Source organism: Podarcis melisellensis (genome assembly GCF_964234715.1).
Source record: "Podarcis melisellensis genome assembly, chromosome: Z".
Taxonomy (NCBI): domain Eukaryota; kingdom Metazoa; phylum Chordata; class Lepidosauria; order Squamata; family Lacertidae; genus Podarcis; species Podarcis melisellensis.
The window spans coordinates 22,869,681-22,892,415 of NC_138547.1; the positions used below are offsets into that span (position 1 = coordinate 22,869,681).

Genomic DNA, 22,735 nt, shown 5'->3' on the forward strand with positions numbered 1-22,735 from the left:
TTAAAAAATCTATGTGGGAAATCAGGAATTAAAGATCAGATTCAGAGTTACAAAGAATTGTTTTCTGCTTGATGAAGGGAAGGAGATTGTTCTATGAAACAAATGGAATTATTGCTAAATTTGATGGTCAAATTAAGCATTGCTGGAGGAAATCTAGACCACCACCCTGTTATTACAGTGACAACCATATGCTTATGAGAATCCCACAAGCAGGAATTGAGTGCAACAATACTCTTTCCACTTGCAGTTTCCAGCAGCAGCTATACAGAGGCACGACTGCTTCCAATGGTGGAGGAAGAACATAGGCACCCTAGTTAGTAGCTTATGTATTTTTTACAAACTGCTTGCACCTTTGCCAGAACAGGGTACCAAACAGGTTTGGCATCATTGGGCACCTGCCAAGGACCACATCCCAGGAAGGGGCCTTTCCAGAGTCCTCTTGGACTGGCTCACCCCCCTTGCTATCTCAGCATGATCACCTGCCTTCTCTGAGGACGTGAGCAGTGATAAGAGAAAGGGAAAGAACAAGTAGCTTCCAGTTTGTCTTACACTACTCTGGATGGTTCTATGGATTGGGCCAAGAGGGAGGATCAAACAAGGAGATGTCTTATACTAATTCAGGTCATTGGTCCACCTAGATCAGTACTTCCTACACAGACTGACACTAGCTCTCTGGGGTTTCAGGCAAGGATCTATCTTTATCCTACCTGGAGATGTCAAGGATTGAACATTGAGACATTTTGTACGCAAAGCAAATGCTCTAACTGCTGAGCTGTGGCTCTTGAGAGGTGGCAAGAAAATCAGTATTGATGACAGTGGCAAAGATGAGGTAGGCCCACACAGCCCTTGGGACTAGGCCATTGAAAATAAACAAATGAAACACAAATTCAGTTATTATTAGAAAGATAAATATAGAATACCTATTCACCAGCACTAAAAACTGCCCTTGAACAAAAACAATGAGGCAGCTAATTATTTTAACAATATCAGGTAAATAAGGTGATTTTTTGATTATTATTATTTTGCTATACTACAAACGCCTTTCCATTTAAGGAAATTATGCCACAACTTAATAATGGAGCACCTGTTTTGCAAACAGAAGGTGCCAGGTTCAATTCCTGGCATCTCCCTGAAGGCTGGGGTGTCCCCTGACAGCCACTACCAATCAGCGCAGACAATACTGAACTAGATGGGCCAAGGGGCTGCCTTAGTATAAAGCAGCTTCCTCGGCCCCTGTAATTTCCTGGTGGCTTTTGCAGTTTCCTTCAGACACAATATCACTCAATGAGTGCAAAGGCGACAGAACTCTCTGTACGCTGATTGAACAATGTCAGAAAATCAGGACATTAGAAAATAAAAATGGGAGCAGTGGGGAGTGGGGGTTAGGGGAAATGAAATAGCAACAGGAAATGAGGGAAGGGGTGTTTTTCTCACAAGAGGCTTCCCCTCCAGCTTCTGTAAGGAAAGATAAGGCTACTTCGGAGGTCAAGTGGAGATACAAACACACTTTGCCATTGTGTTTAAAGTGATAGAACCACAAGCTGGGCATTTTCGTTATTTGGCTTAGTTTACACTCCTGAGGTCAGCAGAAACGCTCAAGATTATATTACTCTGCAATCTTGTTTGTCCATTGAACAGGTTGGGCCTTACATGTGAGTAAACCTAAAGAGGACTGGACTTTAAAGATGCTTAAATCCCTACTTGTAAGGCAATTTGCATGCAAAATGTGTCGATGTGGCATTTTAGCTAATGCATTGCCATGGGAAGAATGCCTGACTTGTTCTGGATTATCTAGACAGACTTCAATCTGGTTTCGGGTCCAGTTTTAGCATAAAAACAGCCTTGGTCAGCCTAACTGATAACAACAGACGAGATGCTGTGCAGATGTTGCACTAGTGCCTTGAAGCAGTAAGGATGAAAGGGAGTCAATAATCTAATGTTAAATGCTGGTAACGACTGGAGGTGCTTTGGGTGGGTGCTTCCAATATTGGGTAATTATGTGGATGATCTGTTCTGGGAGAGGTTGCACTGAGGGAATGGGTTTGTAGTCTGTGGGTACTTCTGCAGTGGTAGTCAATGAAGCTTAACTTAGAGGAGACCTAATGAAATTAATGAGCATGAATAAATTGCAACCATTAATTTCAGTAGGTGTATTTGTATTGGATTCCAACCTGTCATCGGGGTCCCAAGTGGCAAGGAGTGCTTATGCCAAGCAAAACCAGCATTCACACCACAAGTTTAAAGCACTAAGATTCCACTATAATTCTCATGCCTTCTCACAAAGAATTCTGAGAGCTGAGTTTGTTAAAGGTGCTGAGAGTTGTTAGGACACCCTGATTCCTGTCCCAGAGCAACAAGTCCCAGAGTAGTTTAACAATCCCTCCTTCACAGAAAACTCTGTGAATTATAGCTCTGCGAGGGAAATAGGGGATCTCCTAGCTACTCTCAGCACCCTTAACAAACTGCAGCTCCCAGAATTATCTGGAGGAAGCCAGACAAAGTGGTATTATAGAGCTTTAAAGGTATGGTGTGAATGTGACCTTAGGCTAAGTTGCCAGTTATGGCAAAAACAGGCAATGCCTCTGGTATGCAGGGTCAGTTGAAACAAGAGGTAGAGTTCTATATTAGCAAAATTCTTCATCTGTGATTTTTGACATTTTCAATGTATACCAAAATTCACATTAAAAATGCCTACTTTAAGGCAAAAAGCACACAAAGATTCATATTTTAGGAAAACATACACAAGTCTATCATAGCACCAGTCTATCGTGGGAAAAACTGGAATTTTGTCACACTTCCTTACACTCCACCCCACTCTCCATATTTCTGTTTTCTTTTTATTATTTATCCCTACCCAAACCAGGGGGCATCTTACTAACATAGATTGAAATAATGTGAGGAAATCAGATCCTGTCATGGGTTGCAATAAATCTGTTTTATTACTTATGCGTGCGCACGCACACACACACCAGGAGGTTCTCCTGGCTGCTCCTCCAACGAACTATCACCAGCCATGACCTTGGACAAATTAAGCTGCAATTTCAACTTCAAATATTTTTTTCCATGGGTGTTCTTCAAATGACAGTAAGCCTCCCCATCCCAACAAAAACATCAGAAAAGAGACAAGAGGGGGCCCATTTGGCTCTTTATATTCCCCCATCTGTCCTTTATTTTTAAGGGTGGAAAACCTGACTCCAGCTTCCTTGCTGCACAGAAGGGTGAAAGTGCAGGAGGAGATGTTGGGTTTGGCTCCTAGACATCCCTCCTGGTGCTCACCAAGGGACGTGCTCCCCATTCAGGCCTGAACCAAGGCATCTCTCCATGGGTTGCTCTGCTAACATTTCAACAGGAACAAAGGAAACTTGTCTGTTTGTTTAGAGAAACTGAGCCGAGCAGCACCTCATGCCTAACTCACTTAATTCCTGTTTAGTAGATCTGGGATTCTTTGTCCCTCTTCTAACCCCACACAGAGAAAGGCAGTTAGGGGGTTCCTGTATCTTATGCCTGCCGGGTAATATGTTTTGAACAGTGAGTGAAGTCAAGAAGCTGTCCTTCACATGCATGCAGAAGAGGCATGGGGATCTGGTGCGCCAGGCCTGCACAGCTGCAACCCACCAAACCCAGCCCAGCTCACAATTCTGAGCTGTGTAAGGTACACTCCAGGGAATTGGGCTGCATTGACATGGCAGTTTATTCCATTTCCTTGACCTCTCCCTGCATCAATTATGATTTTTCTTTGTTCATGGGGGAATGCGGCTCTTAGGCTGAAAGGATTCCCCCTCCTAGACCAGCATCCTGTTCTCACAGCGGCCAATCAGATGCCTCTGGGAAGCCTCAAAGGAAGGCTTGAGTGAAGCAGCACCCTACCCTCCTGCAGTTCCCAGCGACTGCTTTTGAAAAGCATTTCAGCCTCCATCAGCAGAAGCAGAACATTGTCATTGTGGCCAGTAGCAACTCATGAATTTATCCTCTTTTGAAGCCATCCAAGTTTGTGGGCATCGAGAGTGAGGAAGAATGGGGACTAACCAAGGGGTTACGTGCTGAACAGTGTTCTCCAAAGCTAGCTGAAGCAGAATTAAGACCAGTGGCAGACTTTGGGCTCTCACATTTCAGCGCTGCCCTGTAAAACGCAAAAATTCAGCACCCCCACCTCTCCTGCTTCATTTTACAGCATTGTTTTGGTGCCCCCTACAATGTGGCGTCAATGTCACTGCACCGGTTGCACCACCCAAAAACTGCCTCTGATTAAGACTCATAGGAAGAAATATTGTTTCTTTTTAAGACGATTGTATTGTCTCAGTTCTGTCACTAACAGACATGTAGAACACTGTGATCATATCAGTGTTCAAAACTGTGGGAGATATGCAGTCAAATCTAACAATGCATTTTCTTGCTAGTTGGCATGAGAAAGGATTAAGACCATAGAGCTGTACTGCCAATAGGCAGACTCAGACAATAGAAATGCAACTGGTAGAGAAGACTCAGTGTGATGTCAGTTCCTCTTCGCTCCTGGGAGGGAAGAAGCAAAAGAAATACCATATTTACTCGAATCTAATGCTCACCATTTTTGGCCAAATTATGTTGTGAAAACTAAGGTGTGCATTAGATTCGCTGGCACATTTACATTCACCAGCAAATACTTTTTTTGGTTTCAAGGTTCCGGAAATTGAGGTGCGTATTAGCTTTGATGGTGCATTAGACTCAAGCAAATATGGTATTTCCGGTGCCTTCTCTCTCTCTCTCATTCTCTTCAACCAGCCATGAAGAAGGACGTGCCTCTAGATGCTCCAGCATCAGGCACCTGCCAGAAGCAGAAGCTGTTTTTGCTGTAAACACAAGTATTTAACCTGCATTTACTTTTAATGATGTTGCTGCTAAGGACAAATGCTTGACTGTGAGTAAAATATATGTTTTAAACTTACTTTTCAGTCTGTGGCCTGTTTCCTTGATAAACCTAATTTCTTTGCTTTCACTTAACCTGCTTAAGAGGGAATTTAAACTCTGCTCAGCCCCACATTTTTAAACTCAAGCAGTAAGCTGATTCTTTTATCTGTCTGTTAACCTACACATGGGGCTCTGTAGGGGGATAAAATATAGTTAATTATATCTCCTCACCTGCCTAATAAAACCCATCAAAATATCATTGGACTTCTGTTGTTTTGCCCATTTGTTCTTTTCCCCTTAACATCTCATCTTGGACTGTCAGAATCTACAAAACCAGCTTGGTTTCTGTTCTGGCCTGAACAGGCAGCCCTGTTCAGGGAAGTTTTTAATATGTAATGCTGTACTGTTTTTAACACTGATTGGGAGCCGCCCAGAGTGGCTGGGAAAACTCAGCCAGATGGGCGGGGTATAAATAATAAATTATTATTATTATTATTATTATTATTATTATTATTATTATTACCCTACAGCAAACATTCTGCAGGGGCCTATTTACTTGCTTCTGAACAGCTGTTGCAGTTGGAATCTCTGAAAACTTCAAAACTTCACAATGGGGTGTGTGTTTTTTGCAGCTGTTTATTTGGGGGGGGGGGTCTTATCCCTTTGGAGTTAATTTGGCAATTGGGGAGCTTATTTCAAAGCTACAAAACTGAGATCAACTTCATAGTTTTATGTTCACTGATCTTCAGTTCTGTCAGAGGGGGAGTGTTTAAAAAAACCCTGAGGTTCAAGGAGTGGAGCTTAAGAGCTCAATGAAGATTCCTGGGGAAGAGGTGAAGCCTGTCCTTAATAGGTGACTTATCTTCAGCGCAGGGTTCTTAATCTTGGGTGCAGTCAGCTCAATCCCTCCCTCCAAGTGGAAGGAAGTAGAGGGTCCTGGAACTGGAAGGGCAGGCTGGGAAGAGGGGTCATTTAAATTTTGGAATAGAGGTGGGGATGGATGGAAATAGATCCTGTGCAAAAAAACACCTTGGCTTTTAGCTTCCCAATATGAATGGGCAAATCTGTCAATTTTGGTTTCTCAGAGGATGCTCAGAGCTGGGGTTTTCAAATGTCACCAAGCTGCAAAAAACGTGTGTAGGTGGAAACACTACTGACTGTGATTATCAAATGCAGGTAGAGCTGGAGGTGCCGCTTCCTTTTCTATCCTATCCTTAACTTCTAGTTGGTGAAAGTTAACTATCTCAACATGATGATGACGACGACGCAAGTAATAATGATAGTATTTCAGACAAATCCATGAAAGAGAGTGTCTACTAGCCATGATAATAAATGGAACTTCCATGCCCAGAAGCAATATACCACATTTCAGATGCTGCATGCAAACCATTGGGAAATATTGCTAGAGGTGATGGGGAATTTTGTTATGTGAACTGACTTGACTTGTATTCCAGGGACTAATGCACAGATCACAATGCAGCTCTCCATTGTATGGCAAACTATTTAGAATGCTCAAAAAATGTATGCCAAAAAGATGCATACTTCGGAAGGAAATGCATACAAAACTGCCTATTTTAGGAGGCAGCACGTCTCTGAATACCAGAGTTGATGTTACTAGCAGGCTTCCAACAGGCATCTAGTTGGCTGTGAGACTAGAATGCTGGGCCAGATGGCCTTTGGCCTGATTCAGCAGGGCACTTCTGATGTTCTTATGCTAGGTGGAAATGTGTTAAAGTTAACTGTGTATTTTAATCTGTTTTCCAGAAAACAGATTAAAACAAACCTATGGACCACCACATATGAAACTGACTAGGAAAGAAAACAGAAAGGTCTGTCCACCTGTAAGGGTGCTTGTGCAGTGGTGTAGGGTCCTGTTGGCTTGACAGTCATATCTGGCTGATTGGTGGGGGAAGCCAGATGCCAGACTAGATGGATGCCTGAGCAGGGCACTTCTTGTGTTCTTATGTTTTTGACCCACACAGTCTTTACCAATTTTCTTCCACAGCTTAAGAGTTGAAGAAACACCTTCATAAATTAATGTCCTGCAACCTCTAGTTGCTTTAGAGCAAGCCTTAGCTCTCTTTCCAGGACTTTAGTGAATAATGTTTCATATATCACAGTCTTCTGGCATCTTCAGTGCAGAGCCCTATGTTAACAGTCAGGGAAATGACTTGTGGGCAAATGGTTATTGATTCAGATCAGCACATTACAGTGATAACTTACAGGTTGTCTTCATGACTGCATGGCTCCCATTCCCAGTGTATGGTGGGCAGAGGATTCCCACTTGATGTGCACTGGAGGCCCTGCTCTCCTCCTTTTGTGACCAGCTCCATTTTAGAAAAATCTGTCTCCTTCTCATAAATCTTGGGTCTCTCTGCAAAGAAAAAGCAAATTTGTCAAAGGACCATTTTCTTCAGAAAGCTGCAGTTAAGCAGAAGAAAAAGATTGGTGGAAAGAACTTTACGAATCATGCATTCTGCTATAGAGAGTGTTCAGGAACTACAAACTGGTCTGAGAAGCCCATGACACACCTCACTGGCCGGGCCCCAGGCACTCTGAATGTTTTTGTCTTGCTGAAATTTGTCTTTGATTTATGACAGTCCACCTATGCCCCCCCCAAATCAGGATGTTGTACACCAGAGGTTCTAGGACACTTGATTAACTAAAATTATATCCCACTCCTCTGCCCAATATCTAGTTAGCAGGAGCAGATCACAATACTGTGCTGGCACCCACAAATTTATTTAAAAGTTGAGTCTCAGGAAAGAAATGTTTTATGCCCCCCTCAAGTAGTTTAGTTGAGGAAATGCAGTGGTTGATCACATTTCCCCAAGCTCTGTTATCTTGGTATAAACATGGAATCAGGTAGATAGTGAAAATAAGGAAGCTGGCAGGGTGTTGGGGAAAAGGCCATCAGTGGTAGAACATCTGATTTGCATGCAGAAGGACCCAGGTTCAATCCCTGGCATCTCCAGGTAGGGTTGAGATTGTTCCCCATCTGAAACTCTGGAGACCTAGAAAGCTGCTCCCCCTCAATGTTAGCTATACTGAATTAGGTAAAGCAATGGTATGAGGCCGCTTCCTGTCTTTCTCCCATCCAGGCCTGACTCTTCTTAGCATCAGAGATCAGATGAGATTGGTTGTGTTCAGGGTAGTACAGTCGTAGACATCTTCCTGTCTTTCTGTGTGTACTTTTTAAAAGGAGACCTGCATCGTTCCACACAAATGCAGAATTGTATGCAATGAAACTCCCCTCCATTGTCTCCACTGAATTCCCACCAAAATATACGTACCGCAGGATTAGTCTCAGACATCATAAACTACCTATGAACAAAGCACAGCATGCTCCTATGAGCGCTCATCACAAGAAACACCAGGAGACTTAGTCTCCTCTAATTTTAGTTTCCTCAGAATGAACACAAAATAAAGAATATTACTTCTTTTTTCTTCCTCCTCCTACTTAAAAAACAAAGAAATAAAAACAAAAGAGGCTGAACTGAAGGCTCTCTGACCCCTGAAAAAAGAAATGGTTCTGAGTTCGAGGTGAAAAAAAAGTCACCTCTCATTGTGCATGGATGTTTTCCCCCTATCCCAAGGCTGATTCATAACAGGAAATCGAACAGATGTATCCCTTTTATACCCACAGTTAGAGCACCTCTGTCCAATTGGGGGCAGCTGCTGTACTTTCAGCCCTTTCGACAACATGTGGAACGGTCCACAAATTAAACTTTTTCATTTTCTTGTCTTTGCTCAACAGTTTTCTCTCTCTCATCTTGTCAAGCAGGCCCCTGCCTGGCAATTTCCTCCACCGTTGAGCTCTGTTCTCGTATTACAGAGATAATCGGTTTGATCCTGTGGTTTCAGCCTGCCTAGGTGCCCTCGTTTCTAAGGCCTAGAATGGGGAACCTCTTTGCCTTGGTAGCCACTTGCAAACCTCCAAGGCCTTTCTATATGGTATGGTATGGCTCATTTAGATGCCACTTTTTATCCCAAACCCCCCAAAGCTGTGAACAACATAGTGTGCATCTCCAGTTAGAACTGGGGTGCAGAACCTCCAGCCTGTGGGGTGAATGCAGTGCCTATCTGCCCATGAGGCAAGGTGAGGCTGTTGCCTCAGGGCAGAAGGCTCTGGGACTGCAGTTCCCTATCCTTGCCTCAATATCCTGAGATAGTCTGGGACTTGATTGCTTAGGACTTTCTAGAAAGAAAAGAAAGCATTTGTTTGTATTTCAGAATTAAAAAGAAATATATTAAAATAATTCATTTATATTTCAGGGGGTAACCTTTTAAACTTGTGATTATGGATTTGGCAAAATCAAAGCAAATGAACATGATATTACTGTTTTCTCTCTCTCTGAAGGAATCAATAGAACAACAATTCAAATATCTGTTTTTAGTAAGCATTGCCCGCCCGCCCCACTTTAGGGTTAATTAATATAATGAATAGCATGATTCAGAAACCCCTTTATAACTCCAGAATAATTTTTATATGCATTTTGTTATTAAATATTACTCCAACCCTGATAGTGAAGCAAAATGATTCATTGAATAAAATAATAATTTCTGGGGAAACAAATGAGTAATTATTGACTTTAAAATGAAAAATGGGACTATTGAAAACAGTTTAATTCTTTATGAAACAGAAACAATGGTGGGTTGTGCACATGCATATAACAATTATGAGGGGCACATTAATTATGAGGCAGAGATAAATAGTATGAGAATGAGTGACTTAAGGAAGTCTTTTGTGGGAGGCATATATAAATCTGTTTCGTGGTATGCTAGAGGGATGTGATTACTGTATAAGGAGTCAATCATAAACTGATAAGGGGTTACCATGGCAGCAACATTTTTTAAGCTACTGAATGAAATTAGTGCTTTGCTGAAATATGACACACACACACCATTTCTGAGAAATATACTTCCATTTTTCTGCCTCCTTCTCAGTTCAGTTTTAGAATTTCTTTGGAATTTTGATGGGTGGAACATAGGAACACAGAAAGCTGCCTTATACCTGGTCAGACATTGGGTCCATCTACCTCAGTGTTGTTGTGGCTGAGTTGTCCCTTCTCTCCAGGTAAGGCTGGGAAGACCCCTGCCTGAAAAACACGAGGGCTAGAATGCTACTAGCCCAGAGATGGGTGGAAGGAGAAATACCAACAAACGAAGAATGGCAGATGACACTGATGGAGTATGCGGAGATGGAGAAACTGACAGGGAAGATCTGAAACCAGGAAGATTAAGTATTTTCTAAAGACTGGAGTAAATTTGTAATTTATTTAAAAGACCGTTGTAAACAGTTAAAATCTTTGGCACAGATGTAATGACACTTGCAATGTGGAATTATTTATGGTAATGATGGTAATATAATAGATGGATAATGGTAAAGGTAAAGGTAAAGGGATCCCTGACCGTTAGGTCCAGTCATGACCGACTCTGGGATTGTGGCGCTCATCTCGCTTTACTGGCCGAGGGAGCCGGCGTACAGCTTCCAGGTCATGTGGCCAGCATGACTATGCCGCTCCTGGTGAACCAGAGCAGCACACAGAAATGCCGTTTACCTTCCCGCTGGAGCGATACCTATCTACTTGCACTTTGACGTGCTTTTGAACTGCTAGGCTGGCAGGAGCTGGGACCGAGCAACGGGAGCTCACCCCGTTGAAGGGTGCCAACCTTCTGATTGGCAAGCCCTAGGCTGTTGTTTAACACACAGCACCACCCGCATCCCTGGATAATGGTAAAAGATGCAGCAAATTTAAACTTAAACATGGAACCCATGGAGGGAGGGAAGGAGGTCCGAAGGTTAGAAAGAACCTTTTTATTTTTAATGTTTGAAAAGGTTATGTTTCATATGTATAAAATAATCAAAAACCCAATAAAAATTATATACATACATATATAAAGAAATATGCGAGTGTTGCTGCCAGCTGGTGTTCAGCTAGATAGACCAATGGTCTGAATCAATATAAGGCAGCTTCCTCTGTGTATATAATCAATCTGGATTCTTTACTATCTCCTTGCTGTGGCTGATGTGTAGCAACAGCCCATTTTTAACGAATTCGAAGATCTAAAAATAACTTGAGTTGCACTTTAAAAATCATGCATCTCCAACGCAAATTTAATAAGACAAGGACTGTGAAATGAAGCTGCTTTTACAAAAAGAATATTTCTTTAAAAGAGTGGGTGGGGGGGAGATACAACCTACCACATCCATCTGGTGTGAATTCAGAGCTTACTAAGTGATACACTTGCAAAAAGCTAATGCAAGGTGAACGGGTGTAACCAACATCTTCAGGCACAGAAGTAACACATTGCCACAAATAGCAAATGTATGGATTTAGCATGTTGGATGAATGAAGCAGCAAGCATACAGAGGTGCAACCAGTTCTCTGGCAACGTTCATTTCAGCCCATGACCCCCAAATCCAAGCTAGGATAGCAAATGCCAAAACTGTTTTGACAATAGTCTGTTGGTAACTTTGACGAAACTAGAAAACTGTTCCATCTCTTTTTCAGCAAGTGGGTGTGACTGTTAGGCACTTTTGTAGCAAAGGGTTTATTGCTGTAATTAATTTCCAGTTAAGATGTGTGCCATGCTATCCAAAAACTGATGGTGGTTTATACATGCATGCCCACTGCCTGATGACAGCAGCACTGGGAGGTGGGCAAGATTACATGTGCAAACCGACGATCACAGGTCAAAAACCGCAGATAGGCCTCAACTCACATAAAACGGAGTCAGTTTGCATGTTTGTGTGCAAATCACCAAATGCTAAATAAAGAAGTGATGAAAAGTTGAGCTGACATGCATGTGTAGACAGGCCCTCTGTGCATATTTTCATGCTGTGTGAAAGAATAACAAGGCTGCTGAGCAGTGGGCAGACCATGAAGGGAGTTGAAGGAAAGGAGGACGAGTATCGGGGGATATGGAAAATTCTTCCATCATCAAAGACATCCAACAACTTCTTCCTCCACTCCCACATTTCCTTAGCTCCATCTGCCAAATCACAGAATAGCGTCAGCTCAGGCTTACTGAGACTGCAGGTGTCTCTTGCATGGTACCCTGCTAGCATTACAACTCTAGCCAGGCAAAGACCTCCAGTGCTGCAGCGGGGTAATAGACTTGCCAAGTGATTAACCAGAAGTGTGTTTCTGAATACAATGATGCAGCTCCTCTTTTTTCAGAAGGGGCAACATGTCAAGGGGCGATTGACACCTGGAAGCAACACTGTTATATTTCTGGCACTAGGCAAGGGTATTTTAGTTTTGCCTGTTATTTAAACAGGAACAAAGGATGCTGCTTTTACACTGTTGGTGCACTTAGCTCAGTGCTAGGTGGGTTGTCCAATCTGACTGGCAACCGCTCTTCAAGGTACCAGACTGGAGTCTTTCCAGGGACTGAACAAGGGGACCTGCTGCTAAGATACAGCCCTCTCTGTTCCAGCATTTCACTGACGTTTTTTGGATTTTGTCTTGGTTTTGTAAACTATTCTAGAAGCTCAGCTGAATGGCAGTGCCCAATTTTAAAAAACAAAATAAGAGAAAAACTACAGTTGCTGTGCTTCTAATACAATAGTGGAAACCTGTGGCTCTCCAGCTGTTGTTGGACTCAGCATGGCCAATGGTCATGGATGATGGGAGCTGTAGTCCAGCAACATCTGGAGGATCTCCACCCTTGCTCTAACAGCAGTGCGAGCAGCAGGAAACAGCCGGTGATCATCCTTTTCTCCAAGCAGTGAAAAGCATTACTAGCTAATGTCTGCATGTTAAAGGTAAAGGTAAAGGTACCCCTGCCCGTACGGGCCAGTCGTGTCTGACTCTGGGGTTGCGCGCCCATCTCGCTTAAGAGGCCGGGGGCCAGCGCTGTCCACAGACACTTCTGGGTCACGTGGCCAGCATGACAAGCTGCATCTGGCGAGCCAGCGCAGCACACAGAAACGCCGTTTACCTTCCCGCCAGTAAGCGGTCCCTATTTATCTACTTGCACCTGGGGGTGCTTTCGAACTGCTAGGTTGGCAGGCGCTGGGACCGAGCAACGGGAGCGCACCCCACCATGGGGATTCGAACCGCCGACCTGACGATCGGCAAGTCCTAGGCACTGATGTTTTACCCACAGCGCCACCCGCGTCTGCATGTTAAGTTTCTGTTAAAGGCAGAGGAATATATGTGGGTGTTATCACCCTTCCAAAATACAACAGCTGCCTCTCCTGGCACACTCCTCCCTCCCAAGCCACCCTCCTGCCACAACTAAGGATAGATTAAACCTTTGGAGTTTGCCGATTGCAAATTCACACTCTTCAAACATACTAAACATGCAATGTCAAGTGTTACCCTTGTCTTTGGTTTAAAGTGTTAAAGGGCTTCAGGTCTGCTTTGATGAAAGGTGTAAAAGCTGACCTGAATAACAAAAGAATTTCCCCAGTGCTCCACTTGAGAGAAGAATCAAGGAAGGGTGTTTTTTCCTCCCACGTTTTATACCTTTCAAATTTGTTGGTTTTACGTCACAAAACTCTGTGGCCTTAAAAGAGGATTGGATAAATTCATGGAAGATAAGGCTATCAATGATAGCCATGATGGAGGCTATGCTCTGCCTCCAGTCAGAGGCAGAAATGCTTTTGAATATCAGTTGCTGGAAACCAAAGGAGTGGAGAGGACGCTTGCTCCTGGGTCACCCTTGCTGGTTTCCCAGAATGGGCTTCTGGTTGGCTACTGTGAGAAGAGGACACTGGACGAGATGGGCCATTGGCCTGATCCAGCAGGCTCTTCTTATGCTCTTATTCCTTGTCCTAAACCCTTGGAGAGCTGCTGCCAGTCATTGCACACAGAAGCATCTTTTCTAAAAAACCTACATCTGCTATTGCAAAAACTTACATGGTCTGCTTCATCAGATGCAGTAACACGAACTAACTGGAGCTTTCTTCCAGTTTTAAATAGCAGGTGTGTTGCATTGCACTGTATGGTTTCAATCACTGGTTTCATTTTATCAAATAGGTTTACATATAAATATAATGCAATAGATGTAAACCAATTTGATAATTTCGTTGTAAAGGTGAAAAACATTATAGAAGTTTCCTAAATAAACATATTAACAACTTTTTAAGAAACAAGAAAATTCTGCTGAATATTCAGATTTTATAATTTGGATTGAGTGGCTGAAATCTCAACACCCACCCACCCACCACAAAACCAAAACTAAAATTTTGAAGTCAAATCTGAACGTTTGATCAGGTTTCTTTTTGCAACTCTTCAAAAGGATGCTTTCTGATTGATGAGTGAAGGTATCACAAATATCTGCCAATTTTTATTACAAGTCCTCTGCTGCAGAGCAGAGAAGCCAGTAAGATGGCTGCAGTCTGTTTGTTCCATTTTGTAAAATGGTTCAACAAAGTTTCCAATTGTTTTACAAACTGAGAATAATATGCAGCTAGCTTCAACTGAAACGCTGCCGTTCCACAAAGCCTTGGAGAAGACCCAGAATATTCTGTTTATTTGTTCTAGAGTGAGAATTAAAAATACCCTTACCAGACCATAAGTAGTTTTTAATCCCCCCCCCACCTTTGCTTTGTACTCAAGTCTGGAGTAACCATTTTCTCCCATGTTTTTTCTCCTTTTTTCCATTTTTGGCTCACCAGGATGTATAGTTGCCAGCTGTTTGTTAAGATTCCCTTTTGTTCACTCTCTCCCCTCCTCTCTAATATTTCATGACATTTGCTGCCTGAAACTTTGGCTCTCAACAAGAATTTAATCCAACAAAACAAAAACACAGCAACCCACCAGCTTCTTGGACAGCTCTTAATGTGCAAACATATAAAGGAAGAATGGGTTTATATATAAAAAAGGGGTCCAGTGGCCTCCAGGAGACTCAAAGAGACCTACATGCAAAACAAGCAAGAGGGTTATATTCCTCATGCCAGATTAAATTCCATCTGTCTGTAGAGTGGGTTGGAAACATGGGTGGCCCAAGCATAGGGCTACTACATGTATCTTTATACAGGAAGTTTAAGGAGGAACGGACTTTGCAACAATCCTTACATTTACGGATCAGTGAATCCATCAATTCTGGTTTACTCAGTTTCTCACATTCCAACTGCAAGTTCAGTTTGCCTCATTTCCATATTAACTTGCAATTCCTTTTATATTTTTGTAGAAGTCCACACAAAACTTTGGCTGTTTCTCCTCATATATGCAAACAACACCCCCCCCCATTAATACAGCGATCCATCAAGTGCTTATTACAGTAGATCAAACAATATATAAAATATAAAATGCAAAATCAGAGTCTCTGTAGGGCCAATGGTTATTTATTACTACTGACGAGCTAGGAACTTACAATCGTAAGTCTGAGAGATGTGGCAACATCTAGATATTTGCCATTATAAGAGAACAAGTGAGTTCCGGCACCTCTTTTTCTAGAAAAATAGTACTGAATAGAACATATCCATTATAGTAAAAGTAGTCCTCAATAACCCTCTCTTCCATGAATTTGTCTACTCTTCTTCTAATAGCATCCAGGTTGGTGGCCAGCACTATATGCTGTGGGACTGAGCTGAATCACTATAGGCTATGTGATTAAGCACCTTCTGTTGTCTAGGATCATTCAAGAAACTCCTTCATTAGACGGTAAATTGGGCAATACGTTCTTTTCAGCACCTGAAGACATTCTTATTTAGACAAGCCTGCCCATAAGTTTCCAAGTTTGTACGAGTTTTAATTTGTTTTTAGTCTGTTCTATTGTGGTATAAACTTCCTGTATGTTTTAAATTACCGTATGCTTGCAAAATTATTGGGGTGGGGTTGTTGTTGCCTTTATCAGTATTAATTCTGTACCTTTATTTCAGATCTTCTTATGATTTATGTGGAAATACTTTAATTTGGTTGCATAACTCTGACATTTTATTTATTGTCACTTTTGTTTTGTTTGTAATTATGTATTTTTTCCATGTTGTTGACTGCCTTGTGCATGGTTTGAACTATGGAAAGGTGGCATACAAATGAAATTAAGTATGCAGGCATACTTGTACTTTTTATGTACTTTTTAATTTTAATGTGGGTTTTTTTTGGTAAACCGCTTTGAGCATTTTTTCTACAATCAAGTGGTGTATAAATTTTCTCCAAGGTTTGCCATGTCAAAATGTTGTAGTGACAGTAAAAGCCACATCTGCGAGGACTTACAAGTACTTAACGGATCCACCAGTAATGATGTAGACCACACTTCCAGATATTCTGGACTACAACTCCCATAAGTCCCAGGCAGCATGACCAATGGCAAGGAGTGTTTACAACTTCCATTGAGCAACATCTGGAGATCTGCAGGTTACCCCACCTTCCATACTACATAAATATGGGAGCACTGCATGCCAGGTGCACACAGGGGGCAGGAAATATGTCAATTTCAGTCTCCCTCAGCATCTTGTTTTTCCAACCTTAAGTTCCGTTCTCTACATTTCCACATCACTTTGAAATTAATTTATCTTTTAAAAAGTCCTCATGAAAAGCCACCAGCATTTTAGTTTAAATTTCTCCTACTATACTGTTTGTGAGCAATTTTGCCTAATGCACAAACACACACATAAGGAGCCACCCTATTCTTCTGACTGTATATTTTTAGAACTGTTTTTAATCTTGCATTTTTATATTGCTGTAACATGCCCTGGGACCTTGTGGTGAAAGGTGGGCAAGGAATATTGTTACTCCTCTTTCAGTTACTTCTTTGACCCACTTCTACAACTGGAGGATGTCACTGTATCTTGTAGCAGTCAATGTAAAGTAGAGAGGAGTTTTAAGAACACCATGATATCAGGAAATTAGTCAGTTCTAGCAAACATTATACAGCAGCAGGGCAGGAAGATTCTGTGAGCCTCGTGTTGCAATAGCCACATATGTGTTTACATCACGGTTAGTTTATCCCTAACAAAACTGTTTGCGGGGGTGGGGAATGCATCCACATTCATAACAAGAATAGTCATATTACTATTCTTGTTATTGCTATTATGATTATGATTACTGTAAGTCACATCACAGGGAAAATAAATCAACACCAGAGATTCCTTTTCGGACCATCTTTTTTGGAGGAGCAATCTGTTGCCAAAACTTATGAAGCACCTGTTGTTAATTTCTCTCCTACCCTCTACGTGCAGAAATATTTCCTCAGTATATGAATTATCAGCATTCTTTGAGCTGGAACGGTTGCGATAAGCAACATATTTACAGTAATTGCAATAATGATCCCAGTTTAATTCATGCCACCATGCTGATGCATGACAAAAGAACAACAGAGAGCACTTGGGCATGAAATCGTAAACAAATACAAATACGAAAAGCTTGCAAAAGCATTAACGGAGATGAATTGAATGGATTGTAGCCAGCACACAAGAAACCCTTTTGTTAACTGCCTGTGAATTTCATGCCAACTGATTTGTGTTTGCATCCCTAGTTACGGACAGTCAATTCTTTAACTAGAAAATAATTCTGTCTTGCTCACAATAGCATTTGTACACATACAAAAAAATCTGTTAGCCATAATCCACACGCCATCCAACCAATACTAAAGAAAGCCATGAGACAAAATGTTGATATATCAAAATCAAACGGCATTTCTTGCCCTGAAAAACTTTGATGGAAAAAAACTTTGGCAGCAGAAATACAAGCACTGCATCAGATCTGCAAATAAGACCCCCAGTCCTATGAGATGCTGAATTAAAGCAGAAGCTCAAAAGAATGGACATAGCAGACCTTGCCTTTCTTGTGTACTGAATTTATTTGTCAATGTGTTAGTTGCTTTTCTAGTTACTGAATTATTGAAGTGATGTAAAACAATTTCAAAAACGCTACCCCAACATTAAAAGCCATGCAGTGGTGTCAAGATGAATTAGCTCACCCAAATTCCCAAAACCATCTTTTCCCAAAATCTATCAGATATTTCCTGGATACTTGGCTATACACTGGTGTCTGTATTTGGCATGCTATGGCAGAAGTGGTGGGAACCTTTTTCAGTTTGACAACCACACTGCCTCATGGGCAGCCTTCCAGAAACTGTGAGCCAGTGGGGGCGGGGGGAGAGAGAGAGAAGCAAAAGTGGGTGGGGCAACAGATGTGACTCTTATTTATTTTTATTCCAGCCATGCAAAAGTCAGAGCTTTATACATCCGCACACCTCTCTGTCCAGGCAAGCAAGAGGCAACATCAAAGTTCAAAGACACTTCTCAGCCTGGCAAAAGCACTCCAGAGCAGGAGAAGAAAGCAGTGGGCCTGGGAAATCTTGAGGGCCGGACAGAGAGACCTACATTGTCCCCTGGACAATGCTTATTCCCCTCTCACATATATCTTGCCTGCCCTTCAAGGAGCTCAAGGCAGCATATATGGTTCACCCCATCTCCATCTTATCTTCACAACAACCCTGTGAGGTAGGTGAGACTGAGACTGTAGGAATCGGCCCAAGGCCACCTAGTTAGCTTTATTGGAATTTGAACCTGGACCTTTTCAGTCCACACTTCCGCTTATCCCATACTTAGAAAGCATAGGTCCAAGCAGTTTCCCACTTGCCCCATACTTTGTAGGCATGGGTCTGAGAAGTTTTGGCTATGCCCCACTGCTTTGCCCTGGAAAACTTGCTCTGTAGCACTAAATCAGAAAACCCAATTGCTGATTGCTCCATTTTAGTGCTAAACTGAGGGTTTCCCCAGGGGACAGTGCTGGGTCAAAGGGAACTGTGGATGGAGCCCTACGTCCAGCACGCTAAGCACTACAACACACGAGCTCTGTGTCATTTATTATACAGTAGTACCTCGGGTTAAGAACTTAATTCATTCTGGAGGTCCATTCTTAACCTGAAGCACCACTTTAGCTAATGGGGCCTCCTGCTGCTGCCGCACCGCTGGAGCATGATCTCTGTTCTCATCCTGAAGCAAAGTTCTTAACCCGAGGTACTATTTCTGGGTTAGTGGAGTCTGTAAGCTGAAGCGTATATAACCCGAGGTACCACTGTACTGAAATAATGATAGTAATAACAGCTATAGCAGCAGGAGCAGGCAGTTTCTTGGATATATGCCACATGTTTGTACATCAATTATACAAAGCATTTGGCCAGAAACTGCTTGCCATTCTCCTTTGCCCTGGAAACCAGAAACAGAGGAATAAGCTGGTTAGTTATTTAGGTCTAATAGGTGCTTACCTAATACATCCAGCTCGACAGTGTGTTGTTCATGGACATTATGCTTAGTGTTGCTCAGGGTTATGGTGTAATTCCCAGCATGCTTTGGTTTCACGTCCCTTATGATAAGCCTGTACTTCACTGGATCTAGTTCATAGCAGTCACTGTTCGCACTGGTCAGCTTCTTGCCATCCTTGTACCTACAATGTCCAGCAAGAAAGATACCAATTGAAAGATAGAGTAGAGGGGAACAAGGGCAATCCCATGATAGAGTTACTGAGACTTATTCTTCTTATTCTTTATTAGTGTGACTTCTATGCAACCCCTTAATTAAAGTTTTCTGGGCAATGTACACAAAAAATGGTTCAAAACAAACAAGTGATTGGGAATACCAAATGCCAAATAAAACACACCACAACACAGATTTAAGTACTGCAATTAAGCACAGGCAAGCCTGAGTAGACCTGCAAAGAACTGCTGTTAGATTGTTATGCTTTCCTCACCCCCCTGCATCAGCATTTTCCTTCTGTCAGTTCAAAGTACCTCCTTGGTTCTTACCAGGTCACTATGGGGCGGGGGACAGCTTGAACCTTCCAAGACAATTTCAGCATCTTTTGACCTTCGACAACTTCATAAGGATTGGTTTTCTTAAAGGAAACTTTGATGAAAGCTTCCCCTTAAAATAAACAAGAAAAATTGCAGGAATGAATCCTAAATTTGCTTTTTTGCAAAACAATAGTAACACAACGGATAATAAAAGCTGTGGAACAGAATGCAAGAGTCCCACAAGCAGAAAGCATGCAAATGGACTGGCCAGCCAGAAGTTAGTATAAAGTAAGAATAGGAAATGATGCTGCCATTTGAAACATGTGCTTCATTTTTTAATTAATTTAAACCTGCAGTTGATTTTGATCCCTAAAGGACACATGATCAAACTATTTGGAGAAAGGAATTTACAACATCTGCCTTCCCCACCTTCTGTTGAGCTTTTACCAGCTCCAACGTTCAATATCACTTGGTGGCAGTAGCCATAAGATATGGTGTTACGACTTCCTGGGTGCTGGATTTTCCACTGATACACACAGATAGAGCCATGGTGGCTTCAGGGCACTATAAGGACGAGGGCCCCTCCCCTCATGGTTGTGTTTTAGTTGAGTGCAGGGATTGTAGTGCCGGGAATGGGTGCCTCTGGCAATTTCAAGCTATTATTTCTTCCCATCAAACACTCAGTTTTCCACACTTCCACATCCGTCTGGAATTGTTTTTTGAAAAAGCAAGTCCTTGTGGAAATTCACCAGCATTTGTAAGCAATTTTGCCTAACAAACATTTTTTTGGAAAGCATTTTCTGATTATAAAATGCATTTTGTATACTATTTTCACTAATTATGCATTTTTAAATGCATAGTTTACTCTAGTACATGCATTTAAAAAACAAACAAACCAAAAAACCCAAAGCATTACTTGGCTAGAGAATTGCATTGCAAGATTCAAAGAAGTGTGGATTTCAAAGGTTGGCTGTGTGTCAGTTCCCATATTGCAGTGTTGATTCCCATCATCCCTGACCACTGGCCTGTTAGCTAGGGATGGTGGGAGTTGTAGTCCAAAAACAGCTGGAGACCCAAGTTTGGCCAACACTGCCATATTGTTTCAGAAAGTGTGAATTACTTAGGTTTGCCTATAAATGTGAACTAGAGCAAATTTCTCCCCCATCGTTAGTGTGGTGCTGTTCCAAGGTAAGTACATAAATTGGTTGGGGAAGTAGTTTGAGTCTGATCACTTCGCAGGAGGGAGCTAGAAACTGGTGGTTGATTACTAGGGTGAAAAGACAGATCCTCAGCTATAGAGGATAACTCTATGAACAAGTGATTAGGTGAAGGATGTTAGGCTTTTATTGATGTTGGTGGGGTCCTAGATTGGATTTGCTTTTAGTCTTGCAGCTAGGTTGCCAATGTTGTGGGGTGGTCTATTTGTATATGCTTCCAGGGGGTTGTTGGGACCAGTAGCTGATTATAATGAAGTATAGCGGGTTTGCAGTTGTGCGCGAGCCCAACAGCTGGCGAATATGTACAGGTGTAGTTTGATTGAAGTATAGGTGTGTTTTTGGATGTGCAATTTTGTGGGGGTATTGGGTGAATGGAATCCTATTTTATGGATTTTGATGCTTTAATTGCTTTATATACTGTCTGTTAATTTTGTTCTTTATACCTGCTTTGTGAAAACTTTTTTCTGATGAAAGGTGGTGTATACTTGAAATAACAACATTTAGGCAGCAGAGGCATTTTCAAAATGCCCACCCTGAGCAAAGGAGGCCAGCTGTTGGAATGCATCATTCAGCTGCTCTCTTTGCAGATGGGTACTCTTTTAAACTGTTGAATCAATGGATTTCTCACAGTACATAATTAGTTCTTTTATGACACATACTGTTTGGGAACAACTGCTTTAGATCAAAGGCACACACACAGTCAAACAAAGATCTCCAAAGGGCAAATATCCCTTTCTGTACTATTCTTTTTTTAAAGTGTGGCGCCTGTCAATGTAACAACATGTCACAAAAACCCCTGGAGTTTCTTGAATGCCGGCTGATGCAATCAGAAATATCGAGTGGTAAATCATTTCCTTGACTTTAGGCTGCATATATGTGTCAGTGAATGTTTGTGATGTTGATTATGATACAGTTGGGGGTCTGTGAAGTGCTGTAAACTGATTGCTGGAGTGGACAGGTGGACTCTGCCTCCACAAAAAGAAGTTGATACTTTCTAACCAGTGTAGATAGGTAGGTAGGTAGGTAGGTAGGTAGATATAGGTAGATAGGTAGATAGATATCATACGTACTGTATACAGTGATGTTGGCCTCTGATTTTAATTGTGTTGTATTGGCAATTATGCCTCTGCATACATACAACCCTTTGTTTTCCATTGTAACATTCTTGATGACCACATTAGAAGAAGCTTTATACACTGGCTCACTTAGGTCGAATGTATTTTCAGCCTTGGTTTCCTAAAGGGAGCAGAGTGGAGACAGGAAAAAACCTGCTATAAGGCCAGTTCAGAACAGCTCAAACAGAGAGTAACACATATCCAGTCAGGAACAGTGAACTACAAAGGAAAATCTTAGATTTCCTAAAAGTTTCCTCCTTAGAAAGTCATAAATCCAACAATGTAAAAGGCTAAATCAGGTGAGTCCTCAGACTCCTGGTTCTGAAATGTGACTTTTACAAGCTCCACCCTCATGGAATTTTAGTGAACATGAATTATTAAAATGAAAAATTGGTATTCAATTGCAAAATGGTATTCAGTCACAATGGTATTTGGACCCTCAATATTAGTGCAACTCATTCCTTTAACAATGATAGAGTTAACTACCAGTGATGGTGGTGCATTGCAATGTAGGATGGGGTAGAATCAAAATTCAGGCCAGAACCACAGTTAGGGAGGGAATTTCCTCCTGAGCGGACACAGGACTTGCCACTTTCTGATGGGTTTGGGGCCTGTGTCTGAAACAGCATGAGAGGTGGGCGTAGCATGTGCCTTTGTGTGCAAGATGCCTTGATGGTGGGAGGCAGGTGGTGCAAAGACAACATAACTCTCCTTTGCTGTGCTGAAGGACTCAGAGCAAAATTGGCAAGGCTGAGCAGCACATCTATGAGCCATGCTAGATCTTCTCTCAGATGCTCAAAAACCTCTAGTGAGGCAAAGGGTGGT

The 22,735-nt window shown here is 42.0% G+C and overlaps 1 protein-coding gene across 4 annotated transcripts in view; it reads right to left on the minus strand.

The window, feature by feature from the left end:
• LOC309361958 (vascular endothelial growth factor receptor kdr-like) overlaps positions 1–22,735 on the minus strand; it is a 191,683-nt gene that overhangs the window by 81,986 nt on the left and 86,962 nt on the right. For all 4 annotated transcript variants that reach the window (XM_081897319.1, XM_081897322.1, XM_081897320.1 and 1 more), the window contains exons 7-10: positions 21,866–22,031; positions 19,591–19,708; positions 19,054–19,232; positions 7,108–7,258 (exon numbers count right to left, since the gene is read on the minus strand). In XM_081897319.1, the coding sequence (XP_081753445.1) occupies positions 7,108–7,258; positions 19,054–19,232; positions 19,591–19,708; positions 21,866–22,031 (614 nt within the window). The remainder of the gene's footprint in view (positions 1–7,107; positions 7,259–19,053; positions 19,233–19,590; positions 19,709–21,865; positions 22,032–22,735) is intronic.